Consider the following 18913-nt stretch of genomic DNA (forward strand, 5'->3'; position numbering starts at 1 on the left):
AATCATCTCTTAGGGGTCTGTCTGTCTGCAATCTCTTAGGGGCTGTCTGCAATCTCTTAGGGGTCTGTCTGTCTGCAATCATCTCTTAGGGGTCTGTCTGTCTTTAATCTCTTAGGGGGTCTGTCTGTCTTTAATCTCTTAGGGTCTGTCTGTCTCTAATCTCTTAGGGTCTGTCTGTCTGCAATCTCTTAGGGGTCTGTCTGTCTGCAATCTCGTAGGGTCTGTCTGTCTGTAATCTCTTAGGGGTCTGACTGCAATGATTTTCTTCACCTAGCCACAGCACCCGAGTAACTCAGAATCTTAGCACCTATCATAGTGCATTTGTGAAATTTTTATCAGAAATAAAACAAAAGGGTTCGCTGTAATCGGATTCATTTTTTAAACTTTGAAATTGAAATTTTTTCCTGAATATTAAAAAGCACTCATTTTAACTGGTGATGGATATTAATGGGAAGTATGAATGGGAAGGAGTCACAATGTTTAACTTTTAATATGTAAATTTAAAAATCTACTCTTCATATCCTAATCTGATGACATCGAGTTATCAGCCAAGTAAAATAACCTGACCTCCCTAAACTGGCTTTAACTAAATCTCTTAGTGTCTAAACATATAGCTTCATCATCAAAAACTCTGAGAATACCAACAAAGTTACATTTACAAATTCTATTGTAAGCTTTCAAAATAATACATTAGTAATAAATTTTATTGTGGCTGTATTTTGAGTAACAGCACACACACACACACACACACACACACACACACACAACTTTTAAAGGTTCGTTTAAGAAATAAGAGGAAGTAAAACACCAGGAACTGTGCACGCTTCCACAGAAGAAAGCGGGACACACTTGGTGCTTTGCTAGCTAACATGGAAGCCACACTGCCCTGGTCCTGGGCCCTCTGATGTGGGCTGACCTCAGGGCCAAGGCAGCAGGGTACGGCAGTGTGTGGAGAGACAGACAGTTCTGCCCATTCCCACTTGCTCCTCGGGCGAAACTCCAGGCAGAAGTTGGCTTTGTGGGGTTCCTGTCGATCTGCCAACCTACGGCACTCCGGGAACACTGTGAGGGGGACGCTGGCCAAATCCCATATGAGAAGTCACCGCCTTCACACCCTCCTCTGTCAGGGTTGGACCAAAAGAGCCCTGTATCTAATTTTACAGCACTAGGCTCTGGCCAAGGAAAGGAAAAGCAGCAAGGACAGCAGCGTCAGCTTCCCTCAGGAGAGGGAGCTCTTGGAAGCAGCTGACCTGGGGATGCCGGCCAACCAAGTTAACCACCCTTAAATCTTAGCTCCACTTGCTATTTTTTTTCATTTCCAAATGGTTTGGAGAAATTTCAACGGTTGTGACTTTATGTGTCCCAGGCTATGAATTACCGCTTTGTCAAAGAGAGTGGTCTAAAGTCACTGCACACAGACATCGAATGACCCACGGGCCACCTGCGAAGTGCACGCAGAAGCTGACGTGCCTACACACTGTCACGTTTCAAAGGCAGGCGCTCTACAGAGGCCTACATTGCCATTGTAAGGATGCTGGTAGAAACTGTACCTTTTAGTGAGGTTCTGAAAACACTGCACGCACGTGTGGACTCAGGACAGTCACACCTACAGCCGGACGTTCAGAAACAAAGTCTGTCACACACATGCTCAAGCAATCTCTTCTGAACCGAGAAAGACTTTCTTAAGAAATGTTTGAATTTTATTGCCGTCTTCTCCCTGAAAAGTGAAACTCACAATCTTGCACAATTTCTTTCGAATGGCTAGACTTAGAGAATTTATCGACACTTCGTTCAACCTCCACACCACACTGAGCTCCAGCAGGTTTTTGTTTTAAGGTGAACCAGGTTTCTGGCTCTTCCCTGTGGAGAAGTTACTTTCAAGTCAGTGAAAGTTCTTGGCCCCTGATTAAAAGTCTTTGCCAATTAGTACTCAACAACTTCAATTCGGTCTCTTCTGGTTGAAGATGAGCAGGAGCCTAATAAGGCTGTGATGAAAGGGGCAAAAGGCACCGAGAGCCAAAAGCGGATTAATGAGCTCCTCCATGTATTTGTCTTCCTAACAGCTGAACTGTTACAACTATTGACACTCTTCAAAAGGTTCCGCTCTGAACCCTGTCCAGGCACTGCAGGCTCCAATGGCCATCTTCAAATCCAGAGAATGGAGGAGCAAGAGCTTCCCCTGTGTGATGCCAAAACCAACAAAGGCCCACGGATCAGGTAATGAAACTTCAGCCTTTCCCCCTTTGAGATTTATTTACTGGCAGCTGACAAGGGGCAAATTCAGCTCGAATTGTGCAGTCGAGGCCTGTCAGGCTTTCAGAAGCGCCCTTGTCGTGAAGCACCTTCAGGACTGGCATTTCACTCAAAAGCCCTCGGCACTGGCCCTTAACAGCTTATGACATCACAAAGGACACTCCAGACAGATGCCTACATGGCATCCTGCAGCATTTTAAAAGAGAATTAGTGGTTTTAATTATGGTCGTGGTATGAAAGGGAACCATGCAAGCTCCACGGGAGACCTTTGATCAGCCCCTTTTGCTAGTACAATGCCACGGAACTGTGGCTATCCCTGGTAAGGGGCCTTTTCTTGCTGAATGACTCACCAGTGATCTTTGAATGCAGACAAGCTTCTAGCCCTCCCTCTTCATTAGTGAGCATTTCTATACAGGGCCTATATAGTGCCTGGAGTCTAGGAGCGCACAATCGGGGAAGAATCCCTACGGATGCTGGCCTCCTCTTAGGAAGTGCTGAAGGACTCTGAGTGACTTTATTCATTAAAACAGGTTGCTATTAATTAACTGTCATAATAAAATAAAGAACTATTATTATTTGCATTTCTTACTAGGTTCCCTCTAGCACGATGTATAAAAGATGCCCGTAACAGAAATTAATTTACTGAGCGACTTCCCCGCCCCCACTCTTGCCCACACCCTTTGTGCATCTGGGCAGCTAGCTACCTCCTAATTATTGGGTAGATCTGGGAATCCAAATAGAAGGAAAACATAAATATGAAATTAATTAAGGACATGTTAAGTGCCTTTTAATTTGCCTGTTTCTACAGCTGACAGAAGCAAACATGAAATTATCTTTCCTTTTACAGGGAGGGCAGAATGAAGACAACAAAACTCAAAGTTTAAAAAAAAAATCAAGTACTTGGTTTAAAGTACAAAGTTTCAGACTAACAATCACAGTTAACAGAAGAAAAAGGAATTCTAATGAGGTGTAGCAAGAACTGGTTTCAGAGACCGTCTCACTTTCAGGAACTGGAAGATGCTTTTGGTCTGGAATGCGTATTTTAAGACTATCTTTTTGAATGAATCCCAATAATCACAGACCTCAAAAGAGTCAGGGTCAAACGTCTTAGGTCTGTGGAGACAGTTCCTTCTTGTCTAGAACCTACTACAGTCACTAGATGTTTCTGTTTGATAGTGCAGATGTTTCTGAACACTTCTCAAAAAATCCTAATTTGGCAACATGAGATAAACACACTTTTGTATAAAGCATACATTGTAGCCATGAACGGATTTCTGCTGTTCCAGGAGATAACTGAGATTTCTACTCTTCTGATACACTTTCTTTACTGGAAGGAAAAGCGTTTGGTCTTTGGCACCTCTGGAAGCAGAACATGAACAGGGCAGCCACTGTTGTTGGCTCAGACGTCTTTCTAGTGAGCAGGGCAGCCACTGTTGCCGGCTCAGACCGTCTTTCTAGTTCTTAGACTTCGCAGTTCTCGTCTTAGGTGCTTGAGAGCAGCGATGATGTCTGCTCGCTGGGGGTCAGTCTGTGCTTTCTGAGCGTAGAGACGGAAATGTCTGATGGTTTCAGACAGCAGGACTTCAGGGTCTGTGGCTGTCCCTGGAAGGCGCAGCATCCGCTCACAGGCGATGGCATAGTTCTTGTGCCAATTCACTGGGTGTTCCTCTTGCAAGTACACAATCTCCTTATAAAGCTGAAAGACAGCAAGTGTTGGGATTCTATTGTTATCCTGACAGATTTTCTTGTTTCAAAACCAGAAAACAGAGAGGAATTAACAACACAAGGAAAAAAAAATCCAAGCAATCTACAGTAGAAATCTAATCATTGCCAGGCCATGCAGAAAATACAGGATGCTCCGTAATTACAACAGTAGCAGGAGGCAAACGTGCTTCAGCTAAAACTGCTTCTGGGGCTTTGGATGCTGCAGGACCCCAAGACACACCATGTCAGGACAATGCGCTCTTCCTCCAGAAAGATGTTCTGGGAAAGGATTTACTTCTAACAGGAGGAAAGCTATTTACTCAACAGGCCGAGCGGCTAAACCTCTAAATTTAGCTGCTGGAAAAAAAAAAATCTGCCTTTAATAGACAGTGTAGAAAAAGAACTTGGCAGAATTATACTTCTATTTCACATTATTAATATGGATTTTTCTCTACATGGAACAATAGCAGTCTTAGCAACAATCCAATGCAAACAATTCTACTGTTATCAAGTGTACAGAATCGAGATCCCCAACAAGGACAATCATGAAAATCTCCATATTACCTTATAATTTCCATCTTCATAGCCCAAATCCTGCCCACAGAAACTCAGAATTTTAATTTCCCAACTGCAGATACAGTATTAACTGGATGCAAGTGGAATCAAAACATCTATCTATCTATCTATCTATCTATCTATCTATCTATCTATCTATCTATCGTGTGTGTATGTGTGTGTGTGTGTGTGTGCGTGCACGCCATAGTGCACATGTGGAGGTCAGAGGACAACTTCTGGGAGCTGGTTCTCTCCTTCCGCTATGTAGGTTCCGGGGATCAAACTCAGGTCTTCGGTTTGTTAGTCTTTTCCTGCTGAGCCATCTTACCAGTGGTGCAGAATCTTGATAATGAATTTCCCAGAGGGAACGAATGAACACCCAATGAAAGAGCAGGGGTGGAGACTAGCTCACGCAGCAGCAGAACATGGCGCTTCCTTCTTTAGGGACTTCACCGTCACGGTAGCACTAGGTGACTTAGGAGTACCCCAGTAGGATGAGGACAGACCAGACAGTGCTTTTGAATAGGGTTGTGTTCGCAGTATCTTGTAATTGACATGGACCAATTACACCATCTTTTCCCTTTTCCTCCAAAGTAGCCAAGTGAATGCCCACTGTAAGACAGCATCCTTGTCAAGCCTGTGGTGTCCCTCGGAGACTTGAAAACCCCATCTGTCCTCCAGCACTGCTTCCCTTTCACACGGGTGACTCACAGCTGACATTTATGTCGGAGTGAGCTTAAGCCCCGACCCTCTTAGCTGCCAGACAGAACTCTACACGCTGCCTTCCAAAATCAACACCCTGGCCGTCCTTGAGTAGGGTGCCCTGGAGGACTCCGCCTTTGCCCCGGGGCCACCTCCTTATGGATCGGCCTCCTTCCCACCGCTTTCTAGCGCTACCATCTATTTGGCTAGCTCATCTTGATATTCCAGCATGGCACCTCCTGACATCTCTTCCCAGCACTCGGGCTCAGCTCCCTGGGTCTCATAGCATGTCTGTCAGCACACATGAGATGATCCGTGACTGTGGAGTGGACCATGCTCATCATCCTTTCTGTAGCCTGCGACCTTTGTGACAGCAGAGACAAGACCGTATCTAACACAATATACGCTATTGAGCAGGTGTTCAATAAAGGCTGGGAGTGAAGAATGAATATTCCTAAGTCATGCCAATTGGATTCCATGCTGTTTTAACTCAGCAGTAAGCAAAGGTGCTGGCTGAGTAGAGCCCTAGCAGTCCAGAGCGACGGACTTGCCTGCTCAGGTATGCAGTCTGAGCTCTGGGCACAGATCGTTACCAGGATCTGTTTCCACACGGCAAACTGGCTATGTCTGTCGTGTTGGAAGAGACCAGTACTAAGTCATAGGAAACCAGAGTCTCGTCACCCCAGTGCACACAAGCCTCTCCCCTATGCCTCTCCTGAGGAGAGCAGGGCTGTGTCTTTGGAAGGTGCTGGGCTACCCAAGGCCAGTCAGAAGACAGACTCTTCCTGTGGCTTCTCTCTGCCTTCAGCACTCCTCTGGCCCATCGTTTCCGGAGCGGAGAGGGTGACAGGGCGGAACTTGTCTTAGTAACGTCATTCTGTCAGTGTCCTCTAGCTTCCACGCAGAGCCACAGACCCCGGCTGGAAACAACACAGGCTCACTCACTGTCCTGCCCCGAAGGAAGAAGCTGAGGCACCGGCAGGGCTGCACTCCTGCACCCTGAAGAATTCGCTCCTTCCCTTTCCAGTTTCCAAAACCTTTGCACCTACACAGTTCACAGCCCCTTCTTCCATCTCCATGGCCAGTGGATACCATCCCTGAATCTCCCTCTCTCTGGCCTGCCCTATGTAAGGCCCCCATGATCATACAGGGCCCAACTGGTTAACACAGGATAAACTTAATCTCAAATCCTTTAACTCAGCCATCGCTACAGACTGCCTTCTGCCACAGAAGGTAGTGGATAGGCAGTGTGGGGGTGGGACTGTTATTCTGATTACCATGGCCCTTTACCTTAAACATTGCTTATGACACAATTAATAACTGGATATTTCCCCCATATGTGCTACTTTATAATGCTCAAGATAAGATGGACACCAGAGAATCAAACTTCTGCTACACACCCTAACCCTAACTCTGGTCACTTCCCCCCCACCCCCCGCAGATGCCCTTCAACAAGACTGCACCATACTTTATATGCATGAGTGTAGAGCTGTGCTTTCACGTCTCGAGGCACCATGGCAGTCTCTGCCAGGTTAAAGATGAAGAATGGTGTCTTCATCCTGGGGTGGGAAGAAGAACGCTCGTTAGAAGCATACCATACACGAAATCCTTTTTGTGTATTCTTCATTCTCTTGTGTGCATGGAAATGAACTCTGAACCAACAGCAATCCAAGGCTCAGTACTCACTCAACACAAAGCCCCCACCCCCCCAAGGCTCAGTGCTCACGCTCAACACAAAGCCCCCACCCCACCAAGGCTCGCACTCACTCTCAACACTGAATATGTTGGGGGAAATGTTCCCCACAGATGTGTGCCACTGTTATGGAGGAGGAGCCAGGGATGGGGAATGGCTGGGTTTGTCAGTGCATCCCTAAAGGTGCCAATCACAATAGCTTGCGCCATGTGCAACCACTTCTTCCAAAGTGGCTGGATTCTCTGAGCACACAAACATCCCAATTGTGTTTAGCACACCAATTAAACCAATACCTGCTTAAATAATGACCTGCTTTCTTCTTCTACGTGGCCGTCTCCCAGCTTTCCCACATTGAGTCACAATGAACAATTGTGCAGTGTATCTTTATCAGGTTTTCAATGCAAGTACTGACCCTGGAACTAGACTGAAAACTTCAGGCTATTTTCTAACTTTTCAAAAACATGCTGGCACAAATTATAGTCCAGCTATTTTGTAAGAATTAAGTTGGAGTTGTATTTCTTTATTTAAAAATCATTTTTATTCAATTTGTTTTAAACTTAGTTTATGTGTATGTGGACACAGGGCTACACGTGCTACAGTACGGAGGTCAAAGGGCAGCTTGTGGGAATCCATTTTCTCTTTCTACCACACAGGTGGCTAGGATCAACCTCACATTGGTACACCTTTACCTGCTGAGCTGTCCTGCTGGCCCAAGGAGCTATATTTTTTATAATTCATTTTTTAAATTTATTTTTTTAATTTTATGTGTACTGGTGTTTTGCCTGCATGCATGTTTGGGTGAAGGTGTCAGGGCCCTTGGAACTGGAGTTACAAACAGAGATGAGCTGCCATGTGGGTGCTGGAAATTGACCCCGGGGTCCTCTGGAAGAGCAGTCAGTGTTCTAAACCTCTGAGTCATCTCTCTAGCCCCATCTAATATTAAATCTTTAAACACAAATGATTTATACCATAACTCAATTCTCAGAACATAATCTCTGGAACAGACTGGGCATCAAGATATTTTTGCAGAAGGATGAACTCCATATGCACGAGACACCTCTCTGTACTGCTTAGGACTTTTGTACTAATGCTTTGGACATTACTACTAGTGTTATTTTACTTTAAGTTTTATATGTATGTGTTCTGTGTCTGTGCGAGCCTGCATGCCGTATGTCCAATGTGGTGATCGGAGGACAATTACAGACATCGGTTTCTCTTTCCAGCCTGCGGTCACTGGGCTTGGCAACAAGCGCCTTTACCTGCTGAGTCATCCTGCAGGCCCTTGTTGGTTATTAAAAAATGACAGGGACAAAGAGAAGCAGTAGCACTAAGAAGCAATCCGTATGAATCAGTGCGACCCTCTCTCTGAACAGGAAAGGATAGCACCTTTCCTGTCACAGTAAGGGCTGATTTCTTTTCACGAAGTCTCCCCAATGGGCTGCACTCCCCGAGAGCAGGAACTGTGTAGTATGCATGTGTAGCTCTGGGCCTGGCCTCTGCTAAGTGTTAATGGATGCTTTCATCAACTGGCATAGCACAAACGGAGACATGGCTTGACCACTCAGCCCCACCCAGTCTCTCCTCCTTCTACTCGCTTAGCTGGAGCACAAGTATTGGAGGGAGGGGTGCCGCAGGATATACTGAGCTTTGGATTCCATCACTGTCATTAAGTGCCCCAGGGAAACCCATCTACCTCATTCTTTTATAAACTGGAGATTACAGAGCTCCATGAGTTATGAGATGAGATTATGCAATATAACAATACAATGTCTTGAACAAAATAGTTGCCCATAAGTTATTTTTATTTCCACTTGTCCATGATCCCAGAATGAAAAGTGCCATGGGCTATTTCTTTGATATATTAAAAACAGCTGACAGGGGCTGGAGAAATGACTCAGAGGTTAAGAACACTGACTGCTCTTCCAGAGGTCCTGAGATCAGTTCCTAGCAACCACATGGTGGATCACAACCATCTATAATGAGATACAGTGCCCTCTTCTGGTATGCAGGCATACATGCAGGCAGAACACTGTATAGATAATAAATAAATCTTTAAAAAAAAAACCAAAACAGCCAACAACTACTAAAATGTAGATCAGTCACCTTGCTTGCCACATCTCCTCATTGGCCACGGATTCCCATGAAGATGGATCAAATCTGTAGTTATAAGAAAAACAGCATCCTTCCATCAGCTACATTACAAACACACAGTGTCTGCTTTATAATCGTATAAGGCCACGGAAACAGGCTGGCTTCTGATGTATTGACAGTGATCACCAAAAAGTTTGCATTTTAGTAGCCTACTAATTCTTAATCGTGCCTCAAGGGAGCAGAGGAAGGGGGAAGAGGCTGTAGGCATTGGGCAGCTGCTCCTGAGATATGAGGTGACAAAGTGAGACACAGGCCACACTAGGACACAACCAAGAGCAAGTGTGAAGAGAAGCTTCACTAAGCCCTGCTGGGCTGCTTGAAGAATTCTGGCCAAACAACTGCTAGCCAGAATTTTCTATTTAAAAAATTATAATAAAAATTAAGACAAAAATTATAATTAAAATTTTTATTATGTACCCATTTAAATATAATGGAGCTAAAGAATGATATGCACATGTATTCTTCATCAGCTATCTGAAGAAAGTGTAATTTTCACCATGTACATGGTCTTGAACTCACAACCCTTCTGGCTCAGTCTCTTGAATGCGGGATCTGAGGCATGCACCACCATATCCAGCAAACTGCTATTTACCAACATTTCTTATGAACAACAACGTGCTGTTGGCTCATTGTGTCTCAAAAGATTTCATAGCTCCTGCTAATATGGTCTTTTCTCTTGTGCCTGAATTAAATAATAGGCTATCTGATGTTAAATAATCTGTTAATCTAAATTAATCATAAATTTAATTGTATGTTTGTGGGTGGTAGATGCACATGAGCCTAGGTGGCTGTGGAGGTCAGAAGCAGACTTGGATCCCTGGAGCTGGAGTCACAGGTTGCTATGGAGCCACCATATGTGGGTGCTGGGAACTAAAGTTGAGTCTTCTGCAAGGGCAGGAGACACTGTTAACCAATAACCCATTTTTCTAACTCAATAATGCATAATTAAAAAAAAACAGATAATGGGGCAGTTTGTCTTGATGGACTTATTTTTCATAGCTAAGGGTAAACTTTATGTGGAGATGCTCGGGAAGAGATGAACAACGCCCTAAGCAGTACAACAAGGTTGATGACAACCAGAAAAGTTTCTCAAATTCAGCCTTCCTTACAGAAACTGACTGCTTGTCTTCCTACTTTTGTGATGGGGACTGAACACTCCACTCCAACCACGAGCTCGGAAAGGGCTGTGTCCCTGAGGGCTAGACCCTGTCTGCACTCCTGCAGAAGGAGTATGGCAAGTTCACACATGCGGAAATTGTCCAGTACTTGGATGCCTCCTCCGCCTTACTGCAGCTCATGAGTCCCTTCCGCTCACAGCATAATAAAGCATAGGATGCTGGACCATGCAAGTGTCATGGCCTGGAAGCAGAAGGTGCCCTGCACCAAACTCTTAGGAATCCCACTCACCCACAGACTTCCTTCCCTCTGATTCCCTAGACAGGGGAAGAAAGAAACCATCTCTTTCTGCAGATGTTTTATGATCTTTTGTGGGTGGAAAATTATATTAATAAAAAATAAACAAAAAATTAAAAGGCATCTCAAGAGTCAAGTATGGTAGGACAGGCCTGTGACCCCAGCATTGGGGGGCTGAGGCAGGAGGACCCTGAGTTTGAGGCCAGCCTCCAGAGTAAGAACTTGTCTCAAAAACCCCAAAACAAAAAGATATCTCCAAATGCAGCCTTTTTTTGTTTCCAGACATACAAAACTGCTATATGTTAAAAACCACACCTGCTGCTCATACCTTCCGTATTCCTCCGTCCAGTTATAGATACTTCTTGTGCGTTTAATCCACTCCTCTGGGTTGAATGCAATCCTTGAAGGAACTAACTTGTCACAAGAACCCCAAGGCCAAAGTGAATAAGCCCTTTTCCAGGTTGGGTCACCTTCATGAATTCCTATGCAAACAAATGTTTCTTTTCTATTCAAAAGAGAAGAGCAAAGAATTCTAAATGTTCCATTTCTTTAGTCCACAGAAGGTCATTTTGGATTCCATAAGCCTTAGTTATTTATACGCCGTTTGTGAACATGTTAGTCTACTGAAATCTTTCCCAAGTATAGTGCATGAAATTTATTTACTGTGAAATAAAACAAAACAGAAAACTGCAGGAAGGAACAGAAAAAGATGAAAACTCTTGCTACCTCTGATTCTAAAACAGGGACCTTATCACCAGGAACACTGGTACGGCATCCTGTCACGTGCAATGCTTTTGCTGATGTCCCTTCTCATTTTACAGGGAGAGTTAAGTCTCCCTGTTCCCTGCGAGTCCACGGTCCTTTATTATCTCCTTTGTCATCTCTATGCTGACTGTTAGCACTTGCGTGTCTCCCTGAGAAGCCTAGCAGCATCCTGGACAGGCACTCTGTCCCTGCATTAACTTTGAATGCTACACAGCATGAGGTTAACACAGCATAAATACTGGCTGGAATTAAATTAATCAGATTTGGTAACTGTTAGGAACCTTAGCGCCTACAAAAGATAGAAATGGAAGTGGCTTAAACAGTAGTTTTCTTCCTACTTGTGGTTAAGTAGAAAGAAAAGGGAGCAGAGTGTGAGGAGTTATTTGAAAGAAAGTGGCAATGATAACTTTGAAAGAAGACAATTTGCCAGCTTGGATTTCATCTTTTCCCCCTCACACTTATTGCCTCCATGATTTGGGAAGTTATTTAACTCCTGGTATCTTCTCATCTGCCTGGTCCTAGGGCTGGTGAAAGCTACCTGAAGCTCAGTCTCCAGCGAAAGCTACCACTCTGGGGAAGACGTGCTGGAGCTGTATTCAGCCAGGCTCTGGGAGGAGCCCAGTAGCAGCCATATGAGGCCCTGATGAGGAAATGTCCAGAAGGTCCTGGAAAGAATCCAGAATCAAGGATCCACCACACCAGCAGGCGCCCATCTTCACTCTCCTCCCAGCACCGAAACCAGACAGACAGAGAGACCCAGTCTCCCTGAGGTCGGAAGATGTGTGTGTGTGTGTGTGTGAGTGTGTGTGTGTGTGTACGTCCCTGTTCCGAGGCGTGGGGACAATGCTAAGGCGGCTGTGGGGTTAGCAGCAGAGTGGTGATCAAAACCCCAAACTCTGAATTCCAGGAGCAGTTCTGGGTTCTGCCCGATGCCTGATATAGACAGAGTCATGGGAAGGAAGACACAGCAGAAGATGAAAGCTTTTTAGCCAAAGTATGAAGAAAGTAGGCCTCAGGGAACTGGAAAATCCTGGGGTAACTCCCAAAAGACTGTGTATGAACCCCGAGTTCTCTGTGCTGTGCACAGTTCTGACTCGAAGTGGGGTTCACACATTGGGAGTATGGCCAGTTGTGTAAACCTTCCACCTGGTCTTGGGCCAGACTCTGGAGAGCAATGTGAAAGGTGAAAGGTGAAAGGTAAGGGGTGGAAAACGAGAACCCAGAAATGCCCTTGGTTTTCCTGGCAGTTCTATCCTGGTCAGAGAACAAAAATGCCCAAATAGTAGTTTTTATATACCAGTTTAAGGGCACTGGTGTGTGTGCACAGTTGCCTGGATGCTCTGAGGAATAAGATCCCTTATGTGTGCCCAAACTCTATTTCAGACACGAGGATGGAGACGCGCATGCTTACCCACGAGTGGGACAACTGAACTGGGCAGCTCTCTCCACCCAATGCCTCAATCTAACAAAACTTCATTAGCCCTTAGGGCAAGACACTCAGTGACAGCCCTTGCTTGAGACTGCTCGCGCTGCACAGGCCCTCTGCTTGCTTTCTCTCCCTTAAGCCCTTACCTATAACAAAACTCTGTTTCCAAATGGAATCCCTCCATTATTTGTGAAATTCATCCTGTGAACTGGTGGGACTAATCACACAGAAAATGTTTATGATATGTAAGGTAAAAGAAGCTGGATTATCCCAGCCACAAAATATACCATATGTATGGTTACATGTACATGTGTATGTAAATAAAGTAGCTTATGCTAAAAACAACTAGAATTCAAAGCCAGCTGATCAAAGCGGCAACAGCGATACCCTTGACAGTTTTCCAGTCTCTCACTTCCCAGGGAGCTATGATGTTTCTACAGTACTGTTCCTGGGTCGTGTTAGACTCTTACTTCTTTTCTTTCTATGTGTATAGTGTGTGTGTGTGTGTGTGTGTGTGTGTGCGCGCACGCATGCGCCCTCCAGTGTGTAAGGTGCCTGTGAGCCATAAGAGGGCTTTGGATCCCTTGGACCCAGAGTTGTAAGTCATTGTAAACTGAGAATGGGGGAACGAACTAGGTCTCCCGGTCCTCTAGAAGAACAGCGAGTCCTCTTAACTGCTGAGCCAGCTTTCTAATCCCAACTCTCTTTTCTTTCCTCTTTTATTTCCTTTCTCAAGACAAAGTTTCTCCGTGTTGATCCTAGCTGTCTTGGAACTCACTCAGTAGACCAGACTGTCCTCAAACTCAGACACCTACCTGCTTCTGCCTCCCAAGTGCTGGGATTGAAGGCCTGCGTCACCACCGCCCAGTTCTCATTTCTTAATGAATACTGAATGAACACCCACAGGCAAACTTAATGGCTTCTTGTCTATGTTCCCAGAGTGCTGAGCTCACATAGTCAAATGACCTATTTAGTGGGTAATGTCTCACTGGCCTGCTTCACATTTCCTCGGAAGAACGTCTCACACACTGCACACAGCCAACCAGACCACGGTCCACTGCGATCTGACCTGAGCCTCACTCACCTGTGCATTGCCAGGGCCCAAGAAGCTGTACCAGAGCAAATATTTGAAAATTTTTGAAGCAGAATTAAACAAAACTAACAAAAATGCCCATTTTGGAATGCTGCTGGCTTGTTAGTCTTACTTCTGAATATACTCACAGCACATTGGTGCCTGTTCCTTCCTATCACTCCACGAGCCACTGAAAACAGGCTCAGCAGCACACTGGAAAGCTACATTTTTTTGTCCCTACCAAAGAATAACTTGACATTGGAATTCATAAAAAATTTTTTTAAGTCCTCTTCACAAGAAAAAAACAAACTCTGAAACAAATGCTTCTTTTTCAAGCTCATGACACCCCAAGCATCTCAGACAGAAGCAGTGTGGAGCTCACCTCTGAGGATGCACTCATTCTTGACCTCAGCTACAAACCACCTTATGTTCTCAAGTACGAAATTCACAATTCGCTTATTTTAGCCTCAGCCAGCATAAACTGTAGGTCTTTTTCTTATTTATGAAAATGTTTTGTCCTTTATAAAATGCTTAAGCTATTTTTATACAGTGATTATTCCTGAAAAAAAAAATGCTTTCTACTTAAAAGGGGGGCCACAGTGCTGATCAGGAGGGAACCGTGATTGCTTGCGATCTACCTGCAATGATTTCAAGTAGGCAGGCACATCTCCAATTTCTCAGAATTGTGCTAAGATCTTATTTGCTGTTCTTGCTAATCTGTCTTTATTTTTCTTTTACCCAGAACAATAACATTTATTTCTGCCTGGCCTCATTTATGCACAGATATTCAATTTAATTACAAAGATAAATCTCACCGGTGACAGGGAAATAGGTAGAAAATTGGTCTTTTGGATGAGGCACAGCTGCTTCAGAAACAGTTTTAGAGACGCTTGAGACTTTAGAAAAGCTATTACAGGAAAAGAATGCTTACTGTTTGTTCATCTCAAGAAAGTGATGAAGACTGAATGTGACCACTCCACCAGGTAATACTCCTTCCACGGGGCTCCACCGGTCCCCAGGAAAGCGCACGCCTGGGAGATGCCTTGCCATCTTGGGTAAATACCAGTCATAAGTCAACATCTGTCAGAAAGACCACAGGGAGCCACACCTCAGTACATGTTGTGAAATATCAGCTTCACCAACATCCATGGAAAGCTTCTAAAATGTAGATATATACTCATTACATGATTGGGAAAAAATACATTCAAGCAAACCAAGGATGCACTGCTATGCCTCTAAGAAGGACAATTCTTAGGTTTCATGTCGTAAGAGGTGACTACTACCCTGGCTCTACCTCACCTCCACGAGTCTGCCAACTCCCAGATGATGGTCCCCATCTTAGACTTAGAGAACCAGCAAAGACCCAGACCTCGGAAGCCCTCCCGCCTCGCCACTTTCTGCACCTACCTCTGGTCTAGCTCTACGCCTACGCCTCACTAGCCTGAGCTCCCAGAAGGAAGGGACTGTGTCTTTTCATCTCTGTGCACCTAGCACACAACAGTGCTCCAATTATTTGAGCTGTAGTTGAAATGTCTTTGATGGACAGACCAAATAACCTAGCAAATACACAAATATACCATTACTACACTCTTCTTAGTGTTGCTCACTCAGAACAGGTAAGATAGAATCTCTGCCCCTGAGAAGCTCATTTATATAATAACCTAGGCCTCAAAGCTGAAAACCTTTTTGGATGAATTACCTAAATTTACTAGTAGTCCCCAACTAATTACATATCCTTATACATTTTTAATTTTGTTTGAATTTTGAAGCAGGGTCTTTAGTTACAAAGACAATCTCACTGGTGACTTTTTCTGTTTTGTTGGGACAGGGTCACTCTGGCTGGTCTAGATCAACAGTGCTTGCAGAAGATCAAGGTGGCCTTGAACTCACAGAGATCTGCCTGTCTCTCTCTGTCTCCCGAATGCTGGAATTAAGAGCTATTCTCACATGTCTTTTCATGAAAACAAATTATCAGAAAAAAAATCACTTTTAATTGTATACTTAATTCTGTATTTTCATAGAAAAGACTGATTTACATTTTGAATATGATCATCTAACCAATTGTGCTCATATTTTACTTACCTTGTGTAAGTCATTCAATCAACAAATGACAAATTAATTTTAAATGTATATATTATACAACTCAAAGATTTTATTATCCAACAATCTCAGTACTTGGGATTATCCACATCAATTGAGCAATATGCTATGAACCTAATATTCCTCAGTTAATTCTCATAATAACCTTACTATAATTCTATCAGATGCCATTGTTGATCCATGAATAGCTACTATCTTCTTCTTCCTTTTCTTCCTGTTCCTCTTCCTCCTCTTCCTCCTCCTCCTCCTTCTTTTTTTACAAACACACTCCTGAATACAATAAACTCTGTGTGTATGAGCTAGGCAAGTCCTACCAACTCAGCTACACTCCCAGTCCAGGAAAACTGTTTTAATAGTACAGTTTTTAAAAAAGTAATCACTTTCTTCTTTTTTTTTTAAAAGAAACTCAATTTTATGTGCATGTGTATTTTGCCTACATATATGTCTGTACCACGTACATGCCTAGTGCCCAAAGAAGCCAAAAGCAGGTACTGGATTCTATGGATCTGGAGTTACAGATGCTGTGAGTTGACAGATGGGTGCTGGGAATCCAGTCTGGACCCTTTGGAAGAGCAGCTGGTAGAGGTCCTAAAAGGTGAACCATCATCACAGTTCTTACAAGCTCCTCCTAACACATTTCTGTCATAGGATCAATAGTATACGTAAAAATTCTATAGCCATGTTGTAATTAATAATTTCCAATTTAAATGAAATGTTTACTTGCCCACATTTTTATATCAATTAATTTAATTTTCATAAGCTAGCCAATGTACAATGTTATTTGCTTGGTGAACTGGCTAAACATAAAAACCTAGACTGTCATTTGACTGTGGGGTGAAGCATATTGATAAACAGCTTAAATGAGGAAGAAACAAGTTATAAATGAGCCCCAAATAAACAGGAATTTGATACCAGACTCTAAGGATGATTACAGACAGTGGTGTACACTGGTAATCCCAGCACTCGTGAGGTCAATGCAGGAGGACAGGGAATTCCAGGCCGCCTTGGTCTACACTGTGAGACCCTATCAAAAGCAAAAACTATTTCTTCTCCCCATAGAAAACCTACCAAAAATGATTACGAAAAGTTTACCCAACCATAATTTTAAAACATGCTTATCAGTCTGTTTATTGGATGAATCATACCATTTGCCCAGCCTGGTCTCAAAGTCACAGGCACACGCATGAGTGATGTGTTTAAAGGTTGCTATAAGCTGAGGGTGTTTTTCTTATACTTACTTCTTGATCCACTAGGGAAACATCCGGCCTCAACCCCTCACAGTAATGCAAGTAACGGAGAGAATTCCCTGGCAAGTCTCCCCTGAGTAAGATGATTGCATCACGAGGCATGGAGTCCAGGAGATTTCGTGCAAACTGATCGATCACATTATTGGTTCTTTGATCACAAATGCTAAATAAAAAGATTTTTCAGCAAATTAAAACAGTAGCACAGTTCCACAACTGTAACAGGCCGGGTTTCTTGGCCACGCTTTCCTCTCCTCCCTCCCTCAGCATCCACACAGAGTGCTCCAGGGTACCACACTGCTCTCTGGGAACAGCTCACCAGCTCAGATTTCTGTTTATTTTATTTGAGACAGGGCTTCTCTGGGTAGCCCTGGCAGTTCTGTAATTAGATTTGCAGACCAGGCTGGCCTCAGATTTGGAGATCTGCCTGCCTCTGCTTTCTGAGTAAAGGCATGAGCAACCATGCCCCGCATCATCTCAGCTTGTTTAGAGAGGTGCTAAGTGAAACCAGAGGAGAAAGAGAAGCCCCCTGCATTACTTCTGCCAGTTGATAATCATGCCCATATAAAGCAGAAGTCTGCCTCAAGTGTAATTCCCCACCCCAAGTAACCCAATTCCAGTTACCAAAGCAGTTTTTGACTACAGAGAATTAAGGTATTTCATCTTAATTCCATTTCCTCTAAAAGAACAGTCAGAAAAGCAAGCGGAAGTCTGCTATTTCTGACAAGAGCTGACATGGCACCTGTGTGGCTGGTGGCTTGCTGAGGTGGCCTTTCCCTGGTGGTCGGGGCACTGGGAATGAGAACACGGAGAAGGAAGTGACTGTGCCTGCTGAGCCGCCGTAGCTCCAGCTGTTATCCACCCAAGCTAACTAGGACAGCCCAGCTCCTTCTCAAGAATGGCTGTCTCAAGGAAGGCTTTCCAACGTCAGAGCAAAGGTGAATGAGTTCAGAGAACAACGCACAAAAGGAGAAAAGACTGTGGAAAGGAAAAAGCACCAAAACACAACAAAACAAACAGCCGGCCATGCCATTCTCTGTCCATCTGTGCTCTGGGCCGAGGAGGTGCTAAGTGGAATCACTAGGCTTGTATCACAAGTCAAAGGTGCTCTTCCGGAATAGAGCATCGCCCTGTCCTTGCAATCAGACAGCAATCGACGCCTGCTTCCTGAGAGGAAGAGCCTTTGCTTTGCTAGTGACAGCTCGCATTTTGTCACCAGGAAAGTTGCTATTTATTCCATTCTCTGGGGGCAAATAGAAGAAAAAAACAGAGAAACTGCCCAGTCTGTGCACATCACTGGTGCTGATGCTGGACATCCCTCAAAGATCTGAGCCAGGAAATGGACAGAAAAGACTGAGATTGGGTTGGATAAAGCTTAGAGACTTCTTGGGACCACTGATGGGATGTATAACCCATCTCACAAGGTGATGGGGATGAAGGCTTCCTTATGCAGCTTCCAGTCTGGGATTATAAAGAGACTTAGTCTTTAAAGTGAGGCTGTAAGATTCTGCATAAAATGGCACCCTGGAGGCTGCCTTTATGAAGGGCAGTGAAGGGGAGGTTCAGAATAAAACAAAAACAAAAACAAAACCCAGCCTTTATCCCAAAGACAGAAACAGAGGAAGAGCTCTGGAAGCCTTCAAAGAAAGCAGCAAAGCGCTAGGAAAGGGCTGAAGCAAAGATGTACAGCACACAATGATGCACAGCACACAATGATGCACAGCACACAATGATGCACAGCACACAATGGTGCACAGCACACAATGATGCACAGCACACAATGATGCACAGCACACAATGATGCACAGCACACAATGCACAGCACACAATCCACA

General features: G+C 44.2%; 1 protein-coding gene across 1 annotated transcript in view; it reads right to left on the reverse strand.

The window, feature by feature from the left end:
- Window positions 1–1678: 1678 nt before the first annotated feature.
- The window catches only part of Tmem260 (transmembrane protein 260), a 66388-nt gene continuing 49153 nt past the window's right edge, over window positions 1679–18913 (reverse strand). Inside the window, exons 11-16 of the mRNA XM_038310124.1 lie at window positions 17073–17244; window positions 14666–14814; window positions 10800–10976; window positions 9011–9064; window positions 6683–6773; window positions 1679–3949 (exon numbers count right to left, since the gene is read on the reverse strand). Of these exons, the coding sequence (XP_038166052.1) occupies window positions 3695–3949; window positions 6683–6773; window positions 9011–9064; window positions 10800–10976; window positions 14666–14814; window positions 17073–17244 (898 nt within the window). The 3' untranslated portion in view covers window positions 1679–3694. The remainder of the gene's footprint in view (window positions 3950–6682; window positions 6774–9010; window positions 9065–10799; window positions 10977–14665; window positions 14815–17072; window positions 17245–18913) is intronic.

Source organism: Arvicola amphibius, chromosome 13 (assembly GCF_903992535.2).
Source record: "Arvicola amphibius chromosome 13, mArvAmp1.2, whole genome shotgun sequence".
NCBI classification, from domain to species: domain Eukaryota; kingdom Metazoa; phylum Chordata; class Mammalia; order Rodentia; family Cricetidae; genus Arvicola; species Arvicola amphibius.